General features: G+C 43.3%; 1 protein-coding gene and 1 pseudogene across 9 annotated transcripts; one reads left to right on the top strand and one right to left on the bottom strand.

The window, feature by feature from the left end:
* Positions 1–280: 280 nt before the first annotated feature.
* Positions 281–26720, bottom strand: LOC307179890 (CXXC-type zinc finger protein 1-like). 8 transcript variants are annotated; one of them, XM_079909639.1, is made up of 10 exons: positions 26635–26720; positions 8682–9054; positions 5806–5913; positions 5516–5679; positions 4928–5135; positions 4716–4826; positions 4342–4391; positions 4030–4126; positions 2925–3077; positions 281–2848 (listed from the first exon to the last, which is right to left on the bottom strand). In XM_079909639.1, exons 3-10 carry the CDS (start codon positions 5905–5907, stop codon positions 2702–2704), a joined length of 1032 nt encoding a protein of 343 aa, XP_079765765.1. In that variant the 5' UTR covers positions 5908–5913; positions 8682–9054; positions 26635–26720; the 3' UTR covers positions 281–2701. The 8 variants fall into 8 exon arrangements, with proteins under 8 accessions (XP_079765765.1, XP_079765767.1, XP_079765763.1 ...); XM_079909641.1 differs by lacking the exon at positions 26635–26720 and adding an exon at positions 26051–26086 and having other exon boundaries at positions 8682–8759; XM_079909637.1 differs by lacking the exon at positions 26635–26720 and having other exon boundaries at positions 8682–10914.
* Positions 25220–27993, top strand: LOC307179885 (U3 small nucleolar RNA-associated protein 25 homolog; annotated as a pseudogene). Its single transcript has one exon. The product of its transcript is annotated as a U3 small nucleolar RNA-associated protein 25 homolog (transcript).

The raw sequence follows: 27993 nt of genomic DNA, 5'->3' as shown, positions 1-27993 counted from the left end.
CCTAAGAAAAATATAGTCTTCATAAAAGCAGTTTAAATGTTTCTAGAAAAATCCGGAAATAATACTGTTCACCTTGCTGAGGCAAATATGGAGGATAGAGTATCTTTCTCTACCAAGAAAGGTTAATTATATTCTGATCAAATAATAGAAAAAACATAAATCATGCCTGTTAGAGAGGACCAAATATATAACTGGACAATTAGTAAACATAAAAATTACCAAACTAATGAGGTAAGGGGGGGGGGACAAAACTGAACAGAAATGTCATAAAGGTGTTAGGAAGAAGAAGAGAATGAAAGTTATATTTAGGAAGTAGTAAAACTGATAATAAGGATAATATAATACAAAAAAATAAGGTTATCATCATTATACAAATTTAAATGGACTGAATCTCAAGACACAAATGTGGGATTAGAGCAAAAAATACTCTTATATGCAGTTAAAAGAAGTATATCTTAAACAAAGAGACAAATGCAAAATAAAGGTTTAGCCAAAGACACACCAGATTAGTGGCAGCAAAATAAAAGCAGCAGTGATGATGTACTTACCAAAGTAAATTCAAGGTCAAAAGGACTCAACAAGCAAAACAAAGAAAACACATAGTGGCATTGTGAAAAATGGCCAAAGATACATACTTTAGGATCCCCCCACCCACCTGCCAAAAACAGAACTATAAGGAGAAATTTGTTTTAAAATATAACATTTATTCTATCTTTTGATAATATAACAGATGGAGTAGACAAAAAGACAAAAAATCAGAGTAAAGAAATGTTAATCCTCAAACTAGATTGAAAAGTCCTAATGAGTAATCTGTACCTAACCGAGAATATAGTTTCTTCTCTTATATCCATGAAAGTTTTACAAAATTCAATTGAGTAATCTGGCCCACAGAGAAAATCTTGAGTAATGTTTACAAGTTCAGATTCAACAGGCTACATTCTCTGATCACAGTAAAACCATAATTACAAAGAAAGAAAGAAAAGATAACCAAACTACTTTAACCAGTTAGAAACTAAGAAACGTTCCTCAATAGCTAGGATCAAAGTGAGAAATCAATTCTGAAGTTGCACCTTTCACACCAGAGTTTATGAGACACAGCTACATTTAGAAAAAAGTGTAGAGTCTCAAATCCTTTACTATTAAAGAAAAGACTGGGAAACCAAAAAATAACCGTTAGGAATTTGACTCAAGAAGGTAGAAAAAGAACAAAATGAAGCAAACACATAGAAAAATGAAACACAAAACAAAAAAATCAAGGTGGCAGTTAATAAAAGCTTAAGTACATAAAGCTTAAGTATATAGTAAAAGCTTAAGTACATAAATATAAATTTAGGGAGTATAAATAAAACAAAAAGGTAAGCCTTTCTAATAATTGACTATATGGCTCAGCTCCTGGAAACTCTGACGAAGTTTAAAAGAAAAAAAATACAATACTAGTAATAAAAAAGGAGATATTGCACCAGATACGTAGTGCATTAGAGAACTAATATACTAGTTATCGTGGAATATGAGATATAAGTCTAGAGCAACATACTTAAACATTTAGGTGAAATATGTGAGTCCCCGGGTAAAAATGTAACAGTGAAAATTAATGAAAATATCCCTAAGGGGCCCGTGAATATAAAAAGAATAGGAAGAGTAGTTCAAGTCCATCATTTGAGACATACCAGTACCCACAGGCAGCACTGCTTGACACACCTCTACTGGCACAGGAGGCCTGGCTGGGGCTGGCAAAGGCAGATGTGGCAGAGGTCCCAGTCCTCTTCCGGCAACCCTATAGGCTTGAAATGGGCAGAGCCAGCTGGAAAGGGCAGACCCAGGGCAGGGTAGTGGGAGGAGGAGGACAGGACAGGATGGGCAGGTTTGTGGGGGAGACAGATAGACCAGGACTGGACTGGCAGGGGCCAAGGCTGACAGAAAAGGCCGGGACCTCGTGGTATGGTAAAGGGTGGAACAAGGTGAGTGGGGGCAGGGACATAATTGCTATGACACCCTGAACTCTCCTCAGTGTCCCAAAGTGGAATCACCAAGGAGGACTATCCCACACTCACCTATTCCCTCCATTGCAACGTTTCCCCAGCACCTCTGGCCTGGGGAATATTAACAATTATACAGAAGTTGGTCAAGGGACACTGATCAGGTGCCAACTACATATTTGATGGACTGGGATGGGGGACTTAGGAGAACAAGAGTCACTGGCATTCCCTTCATAAGATCACATCTCCGTTGACAGAAGAGGATGCACCGAGCACAGTGGGCATCACAGGCACCCCCAAACGTGCACTGTAGCCCACCCCCCAAGTAAAGCTGCACTGTCACCCACCACCACTGGAGGTTCGGAATTGGGTTTGTGGCCAGAGAGAACGGCTTAGGGGCCACCAGAGGATATTAAAATCTCTTGTTCTAAAGTTTTTAAACAAAACTCTGGATGGTGGGAGATGAGGGCAGGGCAGATCTCCTGGCCCAGATTCAGGAAAGAAAGAGACGGAGGATACAGGAACGGACAGAAAGAGGGGGATTTTGAGGACCACCCCACCTCAAGGAGGCGTAGACCGAGACAGGAGACTAAATGGGGAACAGAGAAGCGCAGAGAAACTCTGAGATGCCCTGAGAAGGATGTTAGAGGAACAGGTGTGTGAGGAATTCGTAGAGTGTCTCCCTTGCACAGGGTGTTGAGTACAGGACCTCAGCTGAGCAGAGCTCAGCTGTCTACTCTGGAGCGTAGGTCAGTGGTGAGCGGGTCATGCTGGGTTGTCTGATGAAGCATCAGGGCCAGCAGCCCTGCCCGATTCTTCATGGCTGTGCGCACCTTGTGCTCCTGCTCAACCAGCTCTTCCAGCTTGAGCAACTGTGGGGGGCAAGCATGAGAAGGGGCTTCTAGGATTCCATCCCGCCCCTCGGCCCCACTCAGTCTTGTAACGTACCATGCGCACGCGCTCTAGGTCCACCTCGGCACGTCTCAGCTTCTCCCAGCAGTAGTGGTGATTGCACAAGCGTTTGGGGAGGCAACAGAAATTACCGGTGGGCTCAAAGACGTTTTTCACTAGTGGGCAACCGCACACTTCTTCATCCGGTACCTGTGGGGAAGAATGAAAGATGATGAGGTACGTGAAGGGTGGCATATGGAGGGTGATCAGGCAGGCAGGATGCAAGGAAGAGGGGAACAGAGGGCAGGCAGGAAGGAAGGAGAGGAATGGGGAGTGGTGACCTAGCGGGGGGAAGAGAGGAATTCAGTGATTAGGTAAAGAAGAGGGGGCCAAAGGGGGATGATCAATCATGGAGAATGGAGGAAGAAGTTAAGCAGGGATGTAGGAATGGAGGTGATCAGGCAGGAAGGACGGAAGAACAGAAAGAGATCAAACAGGACGGAGAGGAAGGATGGAGGGGGGGTCTGACAGGGAGAAGTAGATGAATGAGGGTTGGTAAAGCATGGGGGAGGTGAGGAATAAGGCTGGGAGGGTGAAAGGGATGGGGGCTGATCAAACAGGGAAGAAGAAGGGATTTAGGACATGACAAGCAGTGAGAAGGCGATTGGGGAAGTGAGGCAGGGAGAATAAGAATGGAAGGAAGTCAGCAAGTGAGAAGAGAGGAATTGAGGGTAACCATGCAGGGAGGGAGGGGGGATTGTGGGGTGGTCAGGCAGGGGCTAGGAAAAGAAGGGAGATGAGCAAGCAAGGAGAAGGGAAGAATGGGGAATGGTTATGCAGTGAGGAGCAGAGGAACGGAGGCTGGTCAGGCAGAGGGAGAGAGAAATGTTGGGGTGCGGGGTCAGGCAAGGAGATTATGAATAAATAAACAGGCAGGGAGAAAAGTAAAACTAGAAAGTGATTGGGCAGTGAGGAGGGGGGTGTAGGGGAGGTCAGGAAAGGAGGAGGGGATACATAGGGATTGGTCAGGAGGCATGAAGGCAGTCAGGCAGAAGGAAGAAGGAATAGGAGGCAATCAAGCACTGGAGGACGAGAGGAAGGTGGTCAGGTAGGGAGAAGGGGAGGAATGGAGGGCGATGAGGTAGAGAAAGAAAAGTCTCACCTTGGGGTCCTTCGAGTGCTCAGGGCATAACACCTGGAGTCGCTTACAGTAGCTCTTACTCCGTGGGTCGTAAACATCACAGAAGAGCCTTGCGGTTCTGGGGAGAGGTGAAAGTGAGGTGCTAAGGGTCAGGAGGAGGCTGGTCCCACCCTGAACCCTGCCCACACTTTGTCCCCAACCCCACCTATACCCTGCCGCTAATCTGCCCACCTCTGTCTCTGAGCCTACCCACATCCTGCCCTTGATCTTGCCCACCCTGCTCCTGACCTTGTCCACATCGTGCCTTTGACCCTGAGCAGCACTCACACTCACCCCTCAATGCGAGTGGGGTACATGGACGTGAAGGGCGATTTGCGCTCATACTGGGGAAAAAAGAGTACAAATGGGAGGAACTATAGACACACACTGCGTAACCTCCCATGAAAAAGCCCCAAACAACACATTTGCTCCCTGTGGACCCTACGCTCCTGTCTGCTCAGCCGATGTCCCCCCCTCACCAGTGGCTGATGCCCAAATCTTGGCCCCTTTACTGGGGGTGGAAGAAAAGCACAAATGGGTAGAGCCATGGATGTGTGTTGTATTGTCTTCTACAACAAATACCCGGGCACCAAACCTGCCCCCCTCCTCATGGACCCCACCCAGCCAAAAACACCCTTGCCCCATCTTCCCCCAGCCAATGCTCCAACCTTGGCGAAGCAGCGCTCCATGTGGCGCAGGGCAACCTGCGTATTGATGGGTTGCCCGCAGGAGACACAGAAGATCTGCAGGTTGACGCTGTTCCTGCCATGCTTGTCACTCTGCATAGGACAGTAGAAGGGCCAGTAAAGCAGTGCAGGGTGGGGACGGCAGGGCAAGATATCAGGCACCTTTCTGCTCCACCCCACCCATTCCCACTCACCTCTTCATCTTTGCACACAGCCTGCTGCTTGCCACGCTGAATGATGGCCTCAAGTTCATGGAAATGGCACTCTAAGTCCTTCAGGCGGGTGTGGGTGTCCTGCTGCTCACGGTGGATGCGCTCGAGCATTTTCTTGCCATGCTCCTCAGCAATGCAAGGGCTCTTCTGCCACTGCTGGATGCGCTTGGGCAGGATCGCATAGATGCGGCTGGAAGGGGAGACAGCAAGAATGGAATGCGTATGTGGGGGCATCAAAATAAGAAGAAATGGATGAGTGACCGAATGGTGGATGTTTAGGATAATGAATGGTAGATGAGTGAATGTTGGTGAATGCGTGCTTGGATGGTGGATGGTTGGGTGCATGGCTAGACAGCTGGGTGGGTAAGTGACTGTTGAGGGTGAATGAGTGGGTTGGTGGATGGAATGTGGATGGGTGGTTCAGCGGGTCCGTGGATGTAAGGGTGGATGGATAGGTGGGTGAGTGGACGAATGGTGGAGGATACATAGGTAGCGGGGTAGATGGACTTACAGCTGGCATAGATCATGCCCTACTTTATTCCCTGTTGCTTAACCTCCAGGTGCACTCACGCAGCTGCCAGCTTCATGCCACAGTCGTCCGAGCAGTACTTGGAGCCTGGCCGGGTGGGGTGCACACAGTCAGGCCCCAGGCACTGCCGCAGTGAGGCTGGGTGCTCGGCACCTGACTGCTCTGGGTCTTCTGACTTTTCCATGAGCTTCTGCTGCTTCTCCTTCTGTGAGACAAGAGTGGTCAAAGCAGGGGCAGGGGAATCAGTGTCAGCCCCCTAACCCTGTACTACTACCTTGCATTCTGCCCCCAACCTCTGCCTCCATGCCCTCCATTCCACCATTTCTGTCACCTTCCACTCCACTTTTTTCTTCAAATTCTTCCTTTTCTTCGTATCCATTGCCTGCTTCTGCAGTGCAGAATCTAGGAATGGGAAGTCCTCAGTGTCATTCATCCAGGGCTGTAGGCGAGAAAAATGCTGACAGGTCTCCCCAATTTGTTTCTTAAATGATCTCTGGACACTCCGTGCCGCCTCTCTCTTCATTGCTGAGCCTCCCTGCCTTCAATGTCCTTACCCTTCCACGCAGGGGCCCTGCCATACACTCATCAGGCTTTGATTGTCAAGAATCTCGTATATAAAAGTCCTGGTATAAGCTTCAGTACTGAGGCAGGTGCTTTTCAGACAACAGCTGGTGTATGGCCTCCTTTCCTGCCGATGGCATTGCCCCCACCTGGTACTTCTGGGACAGCTCAGACTTCTGTAGTTGAGGCAGGTGTGATCGAGTGAGCAGTTGTCAGGGGGACTATGGCAAAGTCTCTGAGAGTATCACAGTTAAGAACTGATGGGCAGATCCTCGCAGCAGCTCCATTCCCCCAACCACCCTGTGTCCTAGATTCACCAGAGACCAGGGATTATAAGTAGCGCTCCTGTGCTGATGGAAGGAGGGCTCTGGGTCAGCACTAAGTGGGTGGGGATGGGCTCACCCTGCCCCAACACTCCTGGCCTCACCCTCTGGCCACTGTGGCTGGGGCCCACAGCACCTGCCTGGATGCACTAGGTCTTGCCTGCCTGGGAATGACTGGCACCACCTGGCCCTGCTTGCCCACCTTATCCAGACACACTTGGCTAGTCCATCTGGCTGCATCTTGCCCAGTCGAATTCATAAGGCCCTGCATATCCACCCAGAAAAGCTAGACTCCACCTCCTTACACTTAGAGGGCTCAGCCTGCCTTGTCCACCCTCCAGGACACACCTGCTACCCTGCTTGCCCTACACCATGGTCCCAGACAAGCCTCCTCTGCCCAGCCGGCCCAGCCCCTCAGACATGCTCCGCCCACCTTTCTGTCCCGCCCAGTCTGCCTAGTCTCTCCAGGCTCCACATGCCTGACTCTGCCTTCTTGGACACACTCTGTCTTGCCTTAAGGCTCCCAGCCCTGTGGGTCCCATGCGCTGCCAGGCCCTGCCCGCCTCCCAGACTCTCAGCCTCATATACCCCTCCCCACTTCCTGTACATACTCTGCTCTGCCTTACCTCTCACATGCTGAGCCATGCCAAGCCCTGCCCCCTCCCCCACTTGCACGTGCCACGCTGTGCGCTGTCTGCCCTGACTCACTCACCTAGAAGAATTTGACAGTCTTTATTCTGAAAACTACTCCTATCTGAACCCAGTAACGCCTGCTAAAATATATAAATATACAAATGTTTTTAAATCTTTGCGTGCATTTGCACACACACGCAAATCATTACTCTCAAAGATTAAAAGAGCAAGCACACACACAAAGAATACACACGTTTTGGTTAAGACAGTTATCAACCAGAGAACACATACTAGTTTCGAGCTACAGATGCAATATTAATAAAAACTCACCCTGGCCTTAGTCTTAAAGGAAGTCTGAACACTTTCCAATGAATAAGCATCACACGGGGCACAGAGAAGTCGCGTTAGAAACAAAAGCCTTAACTTTTGAAAATTGAAAAGGCATTTCTAAACTCTTGGTAAAAAAAATAATAATCACGGAAATTAGAAAATACTTAGAGCTTAACGAAAACAATACATACCCAACTGTGGTCTCAGCTGACAATATAAGAAGACAGAAAATAATGATCTGAGCGCTCAACTCAAATTCGAACAAGTCCCCTTACTGCCTCCAAAGACACCCATTATCAACCCCCAAATCCCCTTCGATGACACCCTCACCCACCCCTCCGTCTTCAAGGCCCGGAAAGCGCTACACGGAGGAAAGCTTCAAGGCAGCTGAGGTAAAAACGGCAGCAAAGCGACTTCCGGTCCGGTATCGACCTTAGCGCCACCCCTTCCCGAGACTACTGTGTTTGCACTTGCTCCAGACCCTTAATATCCGAGCTGCTGTACAGCCCAAAGTTTGAAACAAATGGTTACAGTGAAACAATAGTTGAGTACACGCTGTTCTGTGCGCCATGAAGGATACACTTGTTTCTTTTGACACCAGTGCCTCCCTGTTTCACACATCAGGGTGATCTTCACTGCATTATTGTATGTGGCAGGAAAATTGATCCCTTTACCATTTCCGATTACTTTGAATAATTTCATATTCGTACCATTTTACTATCTGCTATTTCAGTCATGAGGTAGGCAATGAGAAAAACAAAGAAAAACAAGTAAATCAGCTTTTAGAAGTCGAGAAAGTAGAAAAAGATTTATGGAAAGGCAGGAAAATAGAAAGAAAAATGTAAGAAGGTAGTAATAAGTTCATATTTGAAATTTATACTTGATTACATAATCAGTAATAAAAAATTGTCAATGGGGTAAACTCTCCAGTTAAAGTCAGAGATTGTCATTTTGGATGAAAATTAACAAGTCTAGCCATATGCTGTTTATGGCAAACCTGGCAAATCATAAGGCTACAGAAACGTTTGAAATAAAAGGATGGAAGGAAATTTGCCAGGTACATGCTAATCAAAATAAAGCAAGGTCAATTATATTAATATCAGACTAAAAATACTAAGACAAAAAGTATTAATTGGGGTTCAAAGGGTCATTCTATAATGATTTGATTCACCATGAACATGTAAAAATCTTATATAATACATGATTAAATCCAATCTTATATAATTAAATCCAATCTTATATAATACATGATTAAAATGATGTGTAATGAAAATAAAGAAAAATATATTAGTAAAAGTAAAACAAAAGTAAAATAGAAAAAAACATTATCATTGTGAAAGATTACAATCACACTGCTCACCTTTCAGGACTCAGCTTTGGCATCACCGTCTGGGAAGCTCTCTCTGCTTCCTTTCCATCTGGATGACCAGCCTCTCTTCTGAATGAATTTGTGGACATAATTATATAGCAAGAATGTTTCTTTTATTTTAATCTTGAAATTAAGAAGTAAATGGAGGCATTGTCTGAACCCCTCACACCTGTTTTGTCACACCCATCTTCCTCAACTAGAAATGAAGGCAGGGACAATGTTGGTCTTGCTCACTACTGGTTGCGCAGTGCCCAGCATACACATGACACACAAGAGTGTCCAGTAGCCACTGATGATCAGGTGCCTTGCCTGGTGTTGTTGCAAAGTGGCAAATTACTGCAATTTATCTGGCTGCATATTATTCCTTGAAGATAAGAGCAAATAAATGCTGTAATTTACACTAGAGTTGCATCTAACTAATCATCATGTAGAAAAGCAAAGTTCAAAAATGTTAAGATGTTGCTGTTAAGAAGCTCTTGTCCTGGTTCGAGCCTAGCCTCTAAAGACAGTATCCCCTGCTAAATCTTCACAGTTTTTATCAAATCCAGTTTAGGGATTGGGGCAAGAGGTGAGAAATTCGAGCTGAACTAAGAAGTAGTCTGCGAGCTCTAAAGAAAGCATTACTACCTCTCTATGGCTGTGAATGTTTATAAGCACTACTTGTTTTGTCCCAGCTAAACTTTTAACTTCCCTTTGAGTTATTTTTCATCACTGTGGCTCATTCAAAGAATCTCGGACAGCGTTTTGCTCTTCACCTCTGACTTCAGACCTACCTCTCCAATATCTCCTGTCTCTTTACTGCTGATTTCTTTCATTCCCAGTTCCAAAGCCCTAGTTCAGGTTTCCTGTATTTTACATTATAATGAACTCCCACCTCTGACATGTGGCTGGCTAATCCATTTTGCCTCCAGGGTTGTCTTCCCAAAGGGCCACAGATGAAAAAATTATGTCACCATTCTCCTTGGGAATCTTCCCTGGATTCCCAGGGTATTCAGAATCAGTTCTCCACTCTGTGGTGTGCCCATCAAAGTTCTCTATGACAGGGCCCCACTTTCCTGTGATAGACAAATCCTCTTCCCAGGCCCTCCAGGTGTCAAACACTCAGGACATCCTGGATAGTCACTCTCTTGTCAATGCAGCATGGGCTTCCACATTCCAGGCCTTTGCTCAGGCTTGTCCTTCTCTTTTGCTTAGTCCTGCTCACCCTTCAAGACTCAGCTTTGGCATCACCATCTGGGAAGTTCCCTCTACTTCCTTTCCAACCAAGTGACCTGCTTCTCTTCTGAATGCACTTGTGGAAATAGTTATAATAGTGAGTGGTGTTCCTCTTATTTTAACCTTGGAATTATAAAGGATGGGGGAGAGTTGCCTGTACTTGTCTGTTTTGTATTTGTCTGCTTTTGCCTGTCAACTTTCTGCTTATCTTTCAACGTTAAGCTCAGGTGCCTGCCCCACTGGGAAGCCTTCCCCAAACCCCTTGCTCCTCCTTTTTCAGTTTTCTCACAACACCTCTGTCATTCTGCTTTGTGTCACTGTGTGGGTTGCAGGTTTCTCTCCTCTACTAGACAGTTAAGGCAATGCTGGAGTGTGAAGGACTCCCAGCACAGTGTTCCTACAACAGTTGTTGGTGATTCATATATTGGATATTATAAAAACCAAAGTTTTAAGGTTTATTTTAAGAAATAGTCTTCACAAAGTGAGAGAGTGGCATGGACATATATATACTACCAAACGTAAAATAGATAGCTAGTGGGAAGCAGCCGCATAGCACAGGGAGATCAGCTCGGTGCTTTGTGACCATCTAAAGGGGTGGGATAGGGAGGGTGGGAGGGAGGGAGACACAAGAGGGAAGAGATATGGGAACATATGTATATGTATAACTGATTCACTTTCTTATAAAGCAGAAACTAACACACCATTGTAAAGCAATTATACTCCAATAAAGATGTTAAAAAAAAAAGAAATGATAAAGGGAGTCCTGAAGGTTGAAATGAAAGGACAATAGAGAGTAACTTGATGCCATATGAAAAAATAAAGATCTCAGTAAAGGTAAATACATGGGCAATTATAAAAGGCAGAATTATTGTAACAATGCTGCATAACCACATTGTTTGTTTTCTACATGATTTAAGAGACTACTACATTAAAAAAAAGCAATTATTAATCTAGAAGCTACTATTATTATAACTTTGGTTTGTAACTCCACATTTTGTTATCTTCATAATTTGACAGGCTAATGCATTCTTTAAAAATTATTAGCTTAAGTTTTTGAACACACAATGTATAAAGAAGTAATTTTGTGAAATCAACAACTGAAAGACGTGGGGATGGGGCTATTAAAGGAGAAATTTGTATATGCTACTGAAATTAAGCTGGTGTAAATTCAAATTAGAGTGTAATAACTTTAGGATGTTAAATGAAACCCCCATGGTAACCACAAAGAAAATTGCTATAAAATATACACCAAAGGAAATAAGAAAGGAATTTTAAAATTTCATTATCAAAAAAAAAAAAACCCAACAACTAAACGCAAAGGAAGACAGTGTTGCAGGGAAGGAGGGACAGAAAGCTAAAAGACATACAGAAAACAAATGCCAAAATGGAAGTAAGTCCCTCCTTATCAGTAATTATTTTAATGTAAATGGATTAAACTCTCCAATCAAACGATAGAGATTGGCAGAAAGGATTTTTTTCAAAAAAGTGATCCAACTGTATGGGGTCTACAAGAAATTCATTTTAGATCCCCGAACACTAATAGGCTGAAAGTGAAAGTATGTAAAAGGTTATTCCATGCATAATAAACAAAAGAGAGCAGGGGTGGCTATACGAATATCAGACTAATAAATTTTTAGTCAAAAACTCTTGACAAGAGACAAGGAAGGACATTATATATTAATAAAAAGTTCAAAACAGTGAGAATATATAACAATTATAAACATTTACATGCCTAATAACAGAACATCAAAATATATGAAGCAAAAATTGACAGAATTGAATGGAGAAATAGATAGTTTTACAATAATACTTGGAGACTTCAATACTCTACTCGCAATAATGAATACAACAACCAGACAAGAGATAACTAAGGAAACAGAGGACATGAACAACAGAGTAAACAAACTCGATCTAACAGACATATACAGAACACTCTACCCACTACAGCAGAATACACATCCTTCACAAGTGTACATGGGACATATTCCAGGATAGACCACATGTTAGGCCACAGATTAAATCTCAATATTTTCTAAAAGTTAGATATCATACAGAGTATCTTTTCTAAAAACAATGGGAATGGGCATCATCAGAAAATCTACAAGCAACAAATGCTGGAGAGGGTGTGGAGAAAACGGAACCCTCTTGCACTGTTGGTGGGAATGTAAATTGATACAGCCACTGTGGAGAACAGTATGAAGGTTCCTTAAAAAACAAAACATAGAATTACCATATGGCCCAGCAATCCCACTACTGAGCATATAGCCAGAGAAAACCATAATTCAAAAAGACACATGCACCCAAATGTTCATTGCAGCACTATTTACAATAGCCAGGGCATGGAAGCAACCTAAATGCCCATTGACAATCAAATGGGTAAAGAAGATGTGGCACATATATACAATGGAATATTACTCAGCCATGAAAAGGAACAAAATTGGGTAATTTGTAGAGACGTGGATGGATCTAGAGACTGTCATACAGAGTGAAGTAAGGCAGAAAGAGAAAAACAAATATCGTATATTAATGTATATATGTGGAATCTAGAAAAATGGTACTGGTGAACCGGTTTGCAAGGCAGAAATAGAGACACAGATGTAGAGAACAAACGTATGGACACCAAGGGAGGAAAGTGGGGTGCGGGCGGTGGTGGGATGAATTGGGAGATTGGGATTGACATATATACACTAATATGTATAAAATAGATAACTAATAAGAACCTGCTGTATAAAATATAAGAATAAAATAAAATATTAAAAAAATAAAAGCAATGGGATGAAATTAGAGATCAATAACAGAAAGAAAACGGGAAATTTCAGAAATCTGTGGAAGCTAAACAACACACTTTTAAGCATCCAATGGATCAATAAAGAAATCACAAGGGAAATTAGGAAATACTTAGCAACAAATGAAAAAGAAAACATAACATACAAAAGGTTATGGAGGACTTCCCTAGTGGTGCAGTGGTTAAGAATCTGCCTGCCAATGCAGGGGACATGGGTTCAATCCCTGGTCCAGGACCATCCCACATGCCATGGACCAACTAATCCCATGCACCACAACTACTGAGTCTGCGCTCTAGAGCCCATGAGCCACAAATACTGAGCCCACGCACCGCAACTACTGAAGCCCATGCACCCTAGAGCCCGTATACCACAACTACTGAGTCCGCGTGCTGCAACTACTGAAGCCTGGTGCCTGGAGCCCCTGCCCTGCAACAAGAGAAGCCACCAAAATGAGAAGCCTGTGCACTGCAACAAAGAGTAGCCCTTGCTTGCCACAACTAGAGAAAGCCTGTGCACAGCAACGAAGACCCAACACAGCCCAAAAATAAGTAAAATTAAGAAAAAGAAAAGCTTATGTGACACTGTGAAAGCAATGCTAAGGGATAATTTATAGCTATAAACACATTAAAAAACAAGAAAGATCTCAAGTCAACATCTAACTTTACAACTTAAGGAACCTGTAAAAGAGGAAAAAATTAAATCCAAAGCTAGCAGAAGGAAAGAAATAATAAAGATTAGAGATAAAATGAAATAGAGAATAGAAAAGTGATAGAAAAGCAACAAAACCCAAAGCTGATTCTTGAAAAGATCAACAAAATGAATAAACATTTAGCTAGATGGACTAAGAAAGAAACAGAGGATTCAAATTATTAAAATCAAAAATGAAAGTGAGTACATTACTACTGATTCTACAGAAATAAAAAGAATTAAAAGAGAGTACTCTGAGCAATTGTATGCCAACAAATTGGATAACCTAAATGAAACGGACAAATTCCTAGAAAAACAAAGCCTACCAAGACTAAACCATGAAGAAATAGAAAATCTGAAGAGACCAATAATTAGTAAAAAGATTGAATCGGTAATCAAAAATCTCCCAAGAAAGGAAATCTCTGGGCCTAATAGCTTTCCCAATGAATTCTACCAAACATTTAAAGAAAAACTAACATCATTCCTTCTCAAGCTTTTCAAAAAAAAATTGAAGAGTAGGGAATGTTCCCTAATTCATTCTATGAGGCCAGCCTTATGCTGATCCCAAAGCCAGACAGACACTACAAGAAAAAAAAATCCATCACAGACCAAAATCCCTTATGAACATTGATGCAAAAATAGTCAACAAACCAAATTAACAGCATATTAGGATTATACAACATGATCAAGTGGGATTTATTTCTGGAATGCATGGTTGGCTCAACATGAAAACTGAACAATGTAATACACCAACTGAACAAAATGAAAGGTCGAAAAGCCAAATGGTCATTTCAATTGATGGAGAAAAAGCATTTGACAAAATTCAACACTCTTTCATGATTAAAAAAAATATCAACAACTAGGAATTGAAAGAAACTACCTCAACATAGTAAGATTCATATATGAAAAACCCACAGAAAATACCATACTCAGTGGTAAAAGACTGAAAGCTTCCTCTAAGGTCAGACACAAGGCAAGGATGCCCACCTTTGCTACTTCTATTCAACATAATCGTGGAAGTCCTGACCAGAGCAATTAGGCAAGAAAAAGAAATAAAAGGCATATAAATTGGAAAAGAAGAAGTAAAATGATCTCTGTTCACAGATAATATGCTCTTATATGTAGAAAACCCTACATTCGATAGAGACACCAAAAAAAACCCCTGTTAGAACTAATATACAAATTCAGCAAAGTAGCAAGACATAAGGTCAGCACACAAAAATCAGTTGCATTTGTATGCACTAACAATGAACAATCCAAAAAGGAAATTTAAAAACCAATTGCATGTATAATATCAAAAGGAATAAAAATATTTAGGAATTAACTTAACCAAGGAAGTTAAAAGACTTGTACAATGAAAACTACAAAACATTTCTGAAAGAAAATAAAGACAGAAATAAATGGAAAAATAACCCATGTTCATAGATTAGAAAACATAGGTAAGATGTCAATACTGATCTAGATTCAATGCAATCCTTATCAAAATCCCAATTTTTTTTCACACAAAAAAATCCTAAAATTCATATAGAATCTCAAGGGACCTTGAATAGCCAAAACAATCTTGAAAAAGAAGAACAAAATTGGACGACTCACAATTCCTGATTTCAGTCTTACTACAAAGGTACAGTAATCAAAACAATATGGTACTGGCATAAAGACAAACATATAAGCCAATGGAATAGAACAGAGAATCCAGAAATAAACCCTTGTATATATGATCAAATGATTTTTGAGAAGGCTATCAAGACTATCAAGGCGATCAGTACTATCAAGGCTATCAGTGGGGGAAAAACAGCCATTTCAACAAATGGTGCTGGGAAAACTGAATATCCACATGGGAAAGAATGAAGTTGGATCCGTACCTAACACCATATTAAAAAAATAACTCAAAATGGATCCATGACCTAAATGTAAGATCTAAAACTCTAAGAACATAGGGCAAACACTTCACAACCTTAGATTCAGCAATCGTTTCTTGGGTATGACACCAAAAGCATAGGCAACAACAACAACCAAAAAAATTTGACAAATTGAACTTCATGAAAATTAAAAATTTTTGTGCATCAGAAGACACTATCAGGGCTTCCTTGGTGGTGCAGTGGTTAAGCATCCACCTCCCAAAGCAGGGGACATGGGTTCAAGCCCTGGTCCAGGAAGATCCCACATGCCGTGGAGCAACAAAGCCCGTGTGCCACAACTACTGAGCCTGCGCTCTAGAGCCTGCAATCCACAGCTACCGAGCCCACGTGCCACAATTACTGAAGCCCGCGCCTAGAGCCCAGGCTCCGCAACAAGAGAAGCCACCACAATGAGAAGCCTGTGCACCGCAACAAAGAGTAGCCCTGGCTTGCCACAACTAGAGAAAGCCCACGCACAGCAACGAAGACCCAATGCAGCCAAAAACAAATTAATTAATTTTTAAAAAGACACTATCAATAGAGTGAAAAAGGCAACACACAAAATGGGTGAAAATAATTGCAAACTGTATATCTGATAAGGGATTAATATCCAGAATATATACAGAACTCCTAAAACTCAACAACAAAACAACCCAATTAAAAAGTGGGCATGGGACTTCCGTGGCAGTCCAGTGGTTAAGACTTTGTGCTTCCAATGAAGGGGTCATGGGTTCAATCCCTGGTCAGGAAACTAAGATCCCGTAAGCTGCACAGTGCGGCCAAAAAAAAAAAGTGGGCAGAGGACCTGAATAGACATTTTCCAAGGAAGACACACAGATGGACAACAGGCACATGAAAATACACTCAACATCACTAATTGTTAGAGAAATACAAATCCAAACTACATGTAATACCGCTTCACACTCATTAGCAGAGCTACTATCAAAAAACAGAAAATAACTAGTGTTGGCAAGGATGTGGAATAATTGGAACCCTTGTGCACTGTTAGTGGGAATGTAAAATGTACAGTCACTAATGAAAAAAATATAACAGTTTCTCAAAAAATTAACAGTAGAACTCCCATATGATCCAGCAATTCCACTTCTGGATATATATTCAAAAGAATTGAAAGCAGGGTCTTAAAGAGATATTTGTCCTCCCATGTTTATAGCAGCTCTTAGAAAGAGCAATAACTCCGTTCTGCCTACCGGTACCGGGAATGTGGTCTTTTCAAGTCTGCCACTGAACTGGGGAGTTGGGGGTGGGAGTAGGGAAAGTTAAAATGCCACAGAACTTGCTGTTCGTACTGAGATTCAGTATATGTTCTTGATTAAATGCTTCCCAGGTAACTGAAAAACTTTGGTTGATTTCCAGAGTTGTGAAAAAGTTGATTTTGACAATATTTTGCCAGTTTTTTCATTGCTTTTATGGAAGGGTGAAATTCCAGGGATCCTTACTCCTCCATCTTTGCTAATAGTGCTCCCTTTTATCCTTTTTTACATCTTTAGGACCTGCAGTGATTTCACCTCTGTCATTCTTAATCTTAGTGACTAGTGTCTTCTCTCTTTTTTTCCTGATCATTCTGGTTAGAGGTTTCACAATTTTATTGATCTTCTCAAAGAACTAGCTTCTGGTTTCATTGATTTCCTCTATTGATTTTCTGGTTTCTATTTCATTGATTTCTGCTCTGATCTTTATTATTTCCCTTCTTCTAATTACTTTAGATTTAATTTGCTCGTACAGCTTTTGTTTCTTAAGAAGGAAGCTGAGATTACTGCTTTAAGAGCATTCTTAATTTCTAATATAAATGCTTAGTGCTATAAATGTACCTCTAAATATTTCTTTAGCTGAATCCCCCTATTTTTATATGCTGTGCTTTCATTTTCATTTAGGTCAAAATATCTTATAATTTCAAGTTTTATTTCTTCTTTCATCTACAGATTATTTAGAAGTATGTAATTTAGTTTCAAAACATTTGGGGATTTTCCAGGGATCTTTCTGGTTTTGATGTCTAATTTAATTCAGTTCTGGTCCCAGGCCATACTTTGTATGATATGAATACTTTTAAATGTATTTGATTGGTTCCATGACCCTGAATATGGTCTATCTTGGTAAATGGGTTACATGCGCTCTTGTAAAGGAAGTGTAGTCTGCCGATATGCTCTATAAATGTCAATGAGGGCAAGTTGGTTGATAGTGTTATCCAAGTCTTCTATATCCTTACTTCTTCTCTTCTGTTTACTTATTCTAGTGATTATTGAGAGAAGGGTGTTGAAATATTGGACTGTAATTGTGGATTGATTTATTTCTCCTTGCAGTTCTGTCAGGATTTTCTTGACATTTTTTGAAGCTCTGTTATTAGGTCCCTAAACATTCAGGATTGTTATGTCCTTTTGATGAATTAACCCCTTTATTAGTACAGAATGAACCTGTCGAGAGAAAAACTGTGACTCTAAGAGTACTTAAAGATTTTACTCAACGGATGTGCATCAGTTAGAAACTTAAGAACGATAAACTTCCCAAGCTGAGGCAGGATTAATTTATATAGGGCAAGAAGGGCATATGACTGTGGTCTGTCCCAGGCTGCAATTTTTCTTATCTGTAACTGCTGAAAATTTGTGGTTCGAACTGTTGAGAGACTGTTCCAGTTTTCCATGCCTTCTTCTCAGGATCAGAGGTGCAATCTCATGCCTGCAGCTTTCAGAACAGTTTTTTTGAAACCTGTTTCTGTCATTCTTAAAGTTTTTCAAAGTTCAGGAGAAGAGGAGATTGAAAAAAGGAGGAGGGAAGAGAGAAGGGGAGATCAAGATGGCAGAGGAAGAGGATGCAGAGCTCACCTATACCCACAAACACATGAAAAATACATCAACGTGTGGAACAATTCTCACTGAAAACAAACTGGAGACTGGCAAAATGGCTGTAAAAATGATCCACACAGAATCAGCTAGGAAGGGAAGAGAAGCAATCAGGTCAAGACATGCACCCCTGAGAGAGGGCACAGAAGATGAAGGGGACTGCACAGGCTCAGAGGTCCTCCCTGGGGAGTGAGAAGTTCAAGCCACATATTGAGCACCCAGCCTTGGGGTCTGACACGGGGAAGACAAGAAACTGGAGCTGGTTTGAAAACCAGTGAGACTAATAGGAGGGCTGTAAGAAACCTACACACCACTCATGAAGAGCATGCACATGCTTGCTTACTCCCCGGAACAAGGGTGGGGAAGCATATTGAAACTACCCAGGACTCTGGCTGGTTTCCCATGACCAACCCAGCATGTGACCCAGCCTGAGCTAAGCCTCTGCTCTGGCCCCACTTGCTCCATGGTGCAGCTCTGCATTAGGGTGAGGGCTACCATGGCAGAGGGGAGTGCACAGTTGTGAGGGACCGAGCTGGCTCAGACCCAGCATGGCATCTAAACAAGGTGAAGGCAGCCATTGCTGGCAGTTGCAGGAATGGTCCAGAACAGTGACTGGTGCTGGCACTGCTACAGCCTGTGCCCTGACCCACACCAAGCACCTGCTCCAGCTCCTCTTGCTCCAGTACTGCTCCCCTTTGGGACAAGGGTGCCCGTGCTGGGAGACGGGAGAGCACACACTTAGAGGGAATGGAGCCAGCTCAGACCAGACTCTTAGGACTTATGCTCCAGCAACTTAGGACCCACCCCCACCCCTACCCCCACCCCCACCCCCAACAGGGTGGTGTTGGCCACTGAGCAGAGGAGAAGCCCTAGACCACATCTGGCCCTGGCTCTAGCCCCTCCATTTCCAGCCCCACCTTCTACCAATGTGATAGCTACCAGCACACTCTGGGGGAAGATGTGATTCATGCTCACTTCAGATCCAGCTCTCCCATCAAAGCCACTGGGCACATGAAGACAGTATTGTGATGCTCCCACACAAGGACCCTCCTTCAAGATTGGTATAGGTAACTATTTCACCTAATTTCATAGAGACAGAGGAAGTTAAGCAAAATGAGAAGGCAGAGGAATTTTTTCAGATGAAAGAACAAGAGAAAACCCCTGAAAAAACAACTAATGAAACAGAAATTATTTATTATTATTAAAGAGTTCAAAGCATTAGCAATAAAATGCTAACCGAATTAAGGAAACAGATATATGAACACAGTGAGAATTTTAACAAGGAACAAGAAAATATTAAAAAGAAACAGGCAGAACTGAAGAATAAAATAACTGAAATGACAAATACACTAGGAGGAATTAACAGCAGACTAGGTGATACAGAAGAACACATAACTGATCTGGAAGATAGAAAAATGGAAATCACCCAATTAGAACAGCAGACAGAAAGACAAATGAAAAAGAAAACGAAAGCAACATACGAGATCTACGGGATAATATAAAACATGCCAACATCCGCATTATAGGGCTTCCAGAAGGAGAAAAGAGAGGAAAGGGAATTGAAATGTATTTGAAGAAATTATGGTTGAAAACTTCTGAAACCTAAAGAAAGAAACAGATATCCAGGTACAGGAAGCACAGAGGGTCCCAAGCAAGATGAACCCATACAGACTCACACCAAGATATATCATAATTAAAATGGAAAAAGTTAAAGATAAAGAGAGGACTCTAAAGGCGGCAAAGAAACATGGAGTCAGTTACAAGGGAACCCCCATAAGGCTCTCAGCTGATTTCTCTTCAGAAACTTTGCAGGCCAGAGGGAGTGGCATGATATATTCAAAGTCCTGAAAGGGAAAAACCTGCAACTTAGGATACCCTACCCAGCAAGATTACCATTTAGAATAGAAAGAAAGATAAAGAATTTCTCAGACAAGCAAAAGCTAAAGGAATTCAGCAATATTAACCTCCCTAAAAGAAATATTGAAGGGTTTTCTCTAAAAAGAAAAGAAGCAAGAATCTATTGGAAAGGCAGATATATAAAAGGATTGATGATCACTTAAATAAGCCAGTACATAGATTAAAAAACATCAAAAAAATTTGTAAAAGCAATTGTAACTACAATTAACAGCAAAAGGATAAGCATGAACATGTAAAATAGAACATCAAAATCACAAAATGTGGGGGAGGGAAGTAAAAAAGTACATCTTTTAGAATGTGTGTGACCTTAAATGATTATCAGTTTATAGCAAGTAGATACAATTATGGATCAACATATATGAATCCCACGGTAACCACAAATCAAAAATCAACAATAGATACACAAAAAAACAAAAAGAAAGGAACTCAGGCATACTACAAAAGAAAATCACCAAACCACAAAAAGAAAAAGAAATGAACAAAAAACTACAAAAAAATGAGAAAACAAGGAATTAAATGGTAATAAATACATACCTATCAATAATTACTTTAAATCTCAATGGACTAAATACTCCAAACAAAACAGGGTGGCTGACTGGATAAAGAAACAAGACCCTTCAACATGCTGCCTACAAGAGACTTCAGGGTGAGAAAACACACACAGAATGAAAGTGAGGGGATGGAAAAAGTTATTTTGTGCAAATGGAAATGACAAGAAAGCAGGGCTAGCAATACTCGTATCAAAATACACTTTAAAACAAAGGCTATAATGAAAGACAAAGAAGGGCATTATATAATGATAAAGGGATCAATAGAAGAAGAGGATACTACACTCGTTAACATATATGTGCCCAATACAGGAGCACCTAAATATGTAAAGCAAATACTGACAGACATAAAGGAAGAAATTGACAATAGTACAATAAGAGTAGGAGACTTTAACGCCCCACTGACATCAACGGGCAGATCACTGAGACAGAAAATCAATAAAGCAATAGAGGTCCTAAATGACACAATAGACCAGTTGGACTTAATTGATATCTACAGGGCACTACGTGCAAAGAAAGCAGAATACACATTCTTTTCAGGTGCAAATGGAACGCTCTCCAGGATAGATCACATACTAAGTCACAAAACAAGCCTCAACAAATTTACGAGGATAGAAATTATTTCAAGTATCTTTTCTGACCACAAAGGCACAAAGCTAGAAAATAACTACAGAAAGAAAAAGGGGGAAAGAACAAACACGTGGAGACTAAACAACATGCTATTAAAAAAAAAGTCAACAATGAAATCAAAGAGGAAATCAGAAAATACCTCAAGACAAATGAAAATGAAAACACAATTTTCCAAAATCTGTGGGATGCAGCAAAATCAGTTCATAGCAGTACAGACCATTCTCGAGAAATAAGAAAAATCTCAACTAAACAACCTAGCTTACCACATGAAAGAATTAGAAAAAGAAGAACAAACAAAGCCCAAAGTCAGAAGTAGGAAGGAAATAATAAAGATCAGAGAGGAAGTAAAAAAAATAGAGATAAAAAAACCAAAAAGGTAAATGAAACCAAGAGCTGGGTTTTCAAAAGGATAATGAAACTGATAAACTTTTAGCCAGGCTCACAAAGAAGAAAAGAGAGAGGACCCAAATAAACAAAATAAGAAATGAAAGAAGAGAGATAATAATGATATCACAGAGATTAAAAAAATCATAAGAGAGGGCTTCCTGGTGGCGCAGCGGTTGAGAGTCTGCCTGCCGATGCAGGGGACACAGGTTCGTGCCCCGGTCCGGGAAGATCCCACATGCCATGGAGCAGCTGGGCCCGTGAGCCATGGCCGCTGAGCCTGCGCGTCCGGAGCCTGTGCTCCACAATGGGAGAGGCCACAACAGTGAGAGAATCACGTACTGAAAAAAAAAAAAATCATAAGAGAATACTGTGAACAGTTATATGCCAACAAATTGGACAACCTAGAAGAAATGGACAAATTTCTAGAAACATACAGCCTGCCAAGACAGAGTCAAGCAGAAACACAGTTTGAACAGACTGATCACTAGAAGTGAAATTGAATCTGTAATTAAAAAATATAAAACTTCCAGGAGGACCTTCAAGATGGCAGGGGAGTAGGACATGGAGATCACCTTCCTCCCCACAAATACATCTAAAATACATCTACACATGGAACAACTCCTAATGAACACCTACTGAACGCTGGCAGAAGACCTCAGACTTACAAAAAGGCAAGAACATCTCCACGTAGCTGGGTAGGGCAAAAGAAAAAAGAAAAAAACAGAGACAAAAGAGTAGGGACAGGACTTGCCCCTCTGGGAGGGAGCCGTGAAGGAGGAAAAGTTTCCACACACTAGGAAGCCCATTCACTGGCAGAGATGGGGGGTGGCGGGGCGGAAGCTTCGGAGCTATGCAAGAGAGCGCAGCAACGGGGTGCGGAGGGCAAAGCAGAGAGAATCCCGCACAGAGGATTGGTGCCAACCACCACTCCCCAGCCTGAGATGCTTGTCTGTTCAGGGCAGGTGGGGGCTGGGCACTGAGGCTCAGGCTTCGGAGGTCAGACCCCAGGGAGAGGACTGGGGTTGGCTGCGTGAACACAGCCTGAAGGGGGCTAGTGCACCACAACTGAGGGAGTCTGGGGAAAAGCCTAGGCCTTCCTGAGAGGCAAGAGACCATTGTTGCAGGGTGCTCAAGGAGAGGGGCAATCCCACCATAGGAGCTTCTACCTACATGCACTCACAGACGGCAGGGCATCACCCATGCGAGCCGCAGCTGCTACCTAGGATCCCAGAGGCGGGCGCGACGGCTGCCGCTGCTGCTGCCGAGGGTCCCGGGAGCAAGTGCAGGTCACTGCTCACACCTTCCTGGGAGCCTGTGCTGCCCACCACTGCCAAGGGTCCCATTATCTGGGGCCAACTTCCCTGGGAGAATGCATGGCATGCCTCAGGCTGTAGCAACTTCCTGCTGGCCTCTGCCACTGCAGGCACTCCCCCCACACCCCAACTGTGACAGCTGTATCCCTCCCTCTCCCCGGCCTGAGTGAGCAAGTGAGCCCTAATCAGCCTCTGCTTTCACCCCTCTTGGCTGGGCAGGAACAGATGCCTGAGGGTGGCTGACAGGCAGAGGAAGGGCCAAAACCAAAGGTGAACTCCAGGGGCTGTGCGACCAAAGAAGAGAAAGGGAAATCTCTCCGTGCAGCCACAGGAGCAGCGGATTAAACCCCTGCAATTGGCTTGGTAAAACCTGAATCTGTGAAATATCTGAAGAGAAAACGAGTGTTCCCACAATCGAGGCTGTGGACTTTGGGGGCAACTGTGGACTTTGGAGACAAGTACATGCAGGAGTAAGGCCAGATCAGAGTCTGAGCTGGCCCCACAGTGCCACAGCAGGTCCAGAGACCTACCTAGAAGTATTGGAGGACCATTGTTTGGGGGTGCGCAAGGAGAGGGGATTCAGAGCACCGCCTAAACGAGCTCCAGAGACGAGCGTGAGCCGCAGCTATCAGTGCGGACATGAGAGATGGGCATGAGACGCTAAGGCTGCTGCTGCAGCCACCAAGAAGCCTGTGTGCGAGCACAGGTCACTATCCACACCTCCTCTCCGGGAGCCTGTGCAGCCCGCCACTGCCAGGGTCCCATGATCCAGGGACAACTTCCCCGGGAGAACACACAGCGCACCTCAGGCTGTTGCAATGTCACGCCGGCCTCTGCCACCACAGGTTTGCCCCGCATTCTGTACCCCTCCCTCCCCCCGGCCCGAGTGAGCCAGAGCCCCCTAATCAGCTGCTACTTTAACCCCATCCTGTCTGAGCGAAGAACAGACACCCTCAGGCGACCTACACGCAGACGTGGGGCCAAATCCAAAGCCGAACCCCAGGAGCCGTGCAAAAAATAAGAGAAAGGGAAATTTCTCCCAGCAGCCTCAGGAGCAGTGGATTAAATCTTCACAATCAACTTGCATCTCTGGAATACCTGAATAGACAACAAATCATGCCAAAATTGAGGCAGTGGACTTTGGGAACAACTGTAGACTTGGAGTTTGCTTTCTGCATCTAATTTGTTTCTGGTTTTATGTTTATCTTAGTTTAGTATTTAGAGTTTATTATCATTGGTAGATATCTTTATTGATTTCGTTACTCTTCCTTTATATATATATTTCTTCCTTTTTCTCCTTTTGTGAGTGTGTATGTGTATCCTTTGTGTGATTTTGTTTGTATAGCTTTCCTTTTACCATTTGTCCTAGGGGCCTGTCTGTCCGTTTTTTTTGCTTTTGGTTTTTTTTTTAGTATAGTTTTTAGGGCTTGATATCACTGGTGGATTTGTTTTTTTGGTTCGGCTGCTCTCTTCGTTCTTTTTTCTTTTTTTAAAAATTTTAAATTTTTTTTTATTTTAATAACTTTATTTTTTCTTTCTTTTCTCCTTCCTTCCTTCCTTTCTCTCTTTCTTTCTTTCTTTCCTTCTTTCTCTCTCTCTCTCTCTCTCTCTCTCTCTCTCTTCCTCCCTCCCACCCTCCTTCCCTGCCTCCCTCCCTCTCTCTCTCTCTCTCTCTTTCTTTCTTTCTTTCTCCCTTTAATTCTGAGCCATGTAGCTGACAGGGTCTTGGTGCTCCAGCCAAGTGTCAGGCCTGTGCCTCTGAGGTGGGAAAGCCGAGATCAGGACATTGGACCACCAGAGACCTCCCAGCTCCACGTAATATCAAACAGTGAAAGCTCTCCCAGAGATCTCCATCTCAAAGCTAAGAGCCAGCTCCATTCAACAACCAGCAAGCTACAGTGCTGGACACCCTACAACTAGCAAGGCAGGAACACAACCCCACCCATTAGCAGAGAGGCTGCCTAAAATCATAATAAGGTCCCAGACACCGCAAAACACCACCGGACACGGTTCTGCCCACCAGAAAAACAAGATCCAGCCTCATCCACAAGAACACAGGCACCAGTCCCCCCCACCAGGAAGCCCGCACAACCCACTGAACCAACCTTAGCCACTGGGGGCAGACACCAAAAACAACGGGAACTACGAACGTGCAGCCTGCAAAAAGGAGACCCTAAACACAGTAAGTTAAGCAAAATGAGAAGACAGAGAAACACACAGCAGATGAAGGAGCAAGGTAAAAACCCACCAGACCAAACAAATGATGAGGAAATAGGCAGTCTACCTGAAAAGAATTCAGAGTAATGATAGTAAAGATGATCCAAAATCTTGGAAATAGAATGGAGAAAATACAAGAAACGTTTAACAAGGACCTAGAAGAATTAAAGCGCAAAGAAACAATGATGAACAACACAATAAATGAAATACAAAATTCTCTAGAAGGAATCAATAGCAGAATAACTGAGGCAGAAGAACGGATAAGTGACCTGGAAGATAAAATAGTGGAAATAACTACCACAGAGCAGAATAAAGAAACAAGAATGAAAAGAATTGAGCTCCCAGCCCCGTCCACCCCGGCAGGTGAGCAGACAAGCCTCTCGGGCTGATGTTGAACTATCCTTGTGTCTCTGGAATAAACCCCACTTGATCATGACTTTTTTTTTTAACATCTTTATTGGGGTATGATTTCTTTACAATGGTGTGGATCATGACTTCTTTAGAACTACAAGCTCCTGAACTGCTTTCGTCCACTGATCTTCTTTCTAAGTTACAAGAGAAGACAGCTTTACCAAATCTTTTATTTCAAAACATTGAACTTCTGTTTTCCACCTTCCAAGGGTTTCCAGAAAGGAAGCAAAACCACAGACTTGTCAACTGTCAGAGAGTTTAGATACTTCAAGTTCTGAAAGTGAAGCAGAGAGTGAACCAGAACAAGTTTCTGGTTACAACAGACTACTTGCCACATTAAAGGATGTTTCCAAGGAAGATGAGGAGGAGGAAGAGGAAGAAGAAGACAGTGTTATAGATGAGACAGAAATGAATCTTGAAGATGGCGATAGTGACATCAGTGTGGAGGAAGAGACGGCAGTAGCGTCTACTGACATGCAGAAGAATGCGGCCTTACCTGCTGACCCTAAGGGAAAAGATGGGCATGGGCCACCTGGCACATCAGAGGAATCCCCAGAGGAGTTTACAGATGCAAAACATGAGTCACTCTTCAGCCTAGAAACCAACTTTCTCGAAGAGGAAAGAGAAGGCAACTGTTCTCTGAAAGCATTACAAGATCCATTTGCACAACATGTAAACAAAGAACTGAAAGAAAAAGAAATCCAGGCTGTTGCCACAAATCCCAAAACTACCCACCAGCTAAAATAGCCCATCCTGGGCCAGCTTGTCTTTTCATCCAGGTTTCAACAGTTGGAAACCGGAAACCTTTAAACCCCCAAAGGACATTGACTTAAAGTCACTTCGTCTCCAGAAGCCTCTGGAATCCACCTGGATCAAGACCAACAGCCAGTTCCTCTCTGGTCCCCCAAATTCAAGTAGCCCCTTCACACCCCTCCAGAAAGAGCTCTTCTTAATTATGAATTCTTACCAGGACCTGTTCTACCCAGAAAGGACTGCCCTGAAGAATGGGGAAGAGATCCGCCACGTGTACTGCCTGCATGTGATAAATCACGTCCTCAAAGCCAATGCCCAGGTGCTTACCAACAACAGCAGGTGCCGAAGCCAGAAACTTGGGGTGGGTGATGATGATGACTTCAGGGACCAAGGGCTAACGAGGCCCAAGGTGCTGATAGTGGTGCCATTCCGGGAAGCTGCTTTGCGGGTGGTACAGCTCTTCATCAGTCTTCTTGAGGGCGACAGCAAGAAGAAAATAATTGTAGGCAACAAAAAGGTTTAATGGAGAGTATGGCTCAGATCCCAAGGAGAGACCACCCAACCTGAAGAGGCCTGAGGATTATGAAGCTGTATTTGTCGGCAACATCGATGACCAGTTCAGGACTGGAGTGGCAATACTGCAGAGAAGCATCCGACTTTATGCCCCCTTCTATTCGTCAGACATCCTCATTGCCTCCCCTCTGGGCTTGAGGACCATCATTGGTGGAGAAGGAGAGAAGAAGAGAGATTTTGACTTTCTGTCTTCTATTGAGCTTCTCATCATTGATCAAGCTGACATTTACCTGATGCAGAACTGGGAGCATGTCTTGCATTTGATGAACCACATGGACCTACTGCCCTTGGACTCACATGGGGTGGACTTTTCTCGAGTGCGCATGTGGAGCCTCAATAATTAGTCCAAGTACTATCGTCAGACGCTGCTGTCTGGGGCCCTGCAGGATGCCCAGATCAACTCTGTGTTCATCAAATACTGCGTCCATGGGCAAGGCCAGGTGGCTGTGAGGAACGTCCCGATGACAGGCTGCATCAGTCATGTCCTGGTGCAGCTCCCACGTGTCTTCCAGAGGATGGAAGCTGAAAACCTAGCTTCAGTGATTGATGCCAGGTTTAACTTTTTCGTCAACAAGATTTTGCCTCAGTATCGTGATGCAGTCATGTCTCACACGCTTATCTATGTCCCCTCCTACTTGGACTTTGTGCGTCTCCGAAATTACTTCAAGAAGGAGGAACTGAACTTCACTCATATCTGCGAGTGTGCCCAGAAGTCTGGTGTCTCCAGGGCCAGACACTTCTTCCTTCAAGGAGAGAAGCAGTTCCTGCTCCTCACAGAGCGCTTCCATTTCTACAAAAGATACACAATAAAAGGCATCAGGAACCTGATTTTCTATGAACTGCCAACATATCCCCACTTCTACAGTGAAGTCTGTAACATGCTGCAAGCCACCACCAGAGGAGAGGAAGCTGCCTGGACCTGCACTGTCCTCTACTCCAAGTACGATGCCCAGAGGTTGGCTGCTGTGGTCGGGGTCGAGCGGGCTGCACAGATGCTGCAGTCCAAGAAGAACGTCCACCTCTTCATTACTGGAGAGAGATGAGAATTGGTTGGACAGGAAATGGTGTTTGGTGTGATATGTCATGCTTGGTTCTGTGTCACTTGGACCTGAT

The sequence above is a fragment of the Stenella coeruleoalba genome (assembly GCF_951394435.1).
Source record: "Stenella coeruleoalba genome assembly, chromosome: X".
Taxonomy (NCBI): Eukaryota; Metazoa; Chordata; class Mammalia; order Artiodactyla; family Delphinidae; genus Stenella; species Stenella coeruleoalba.
Note: the sequence above shows the minus strand (reverse complement) of the source record. Positions and strands in the feature narration are given on the sequence as shown.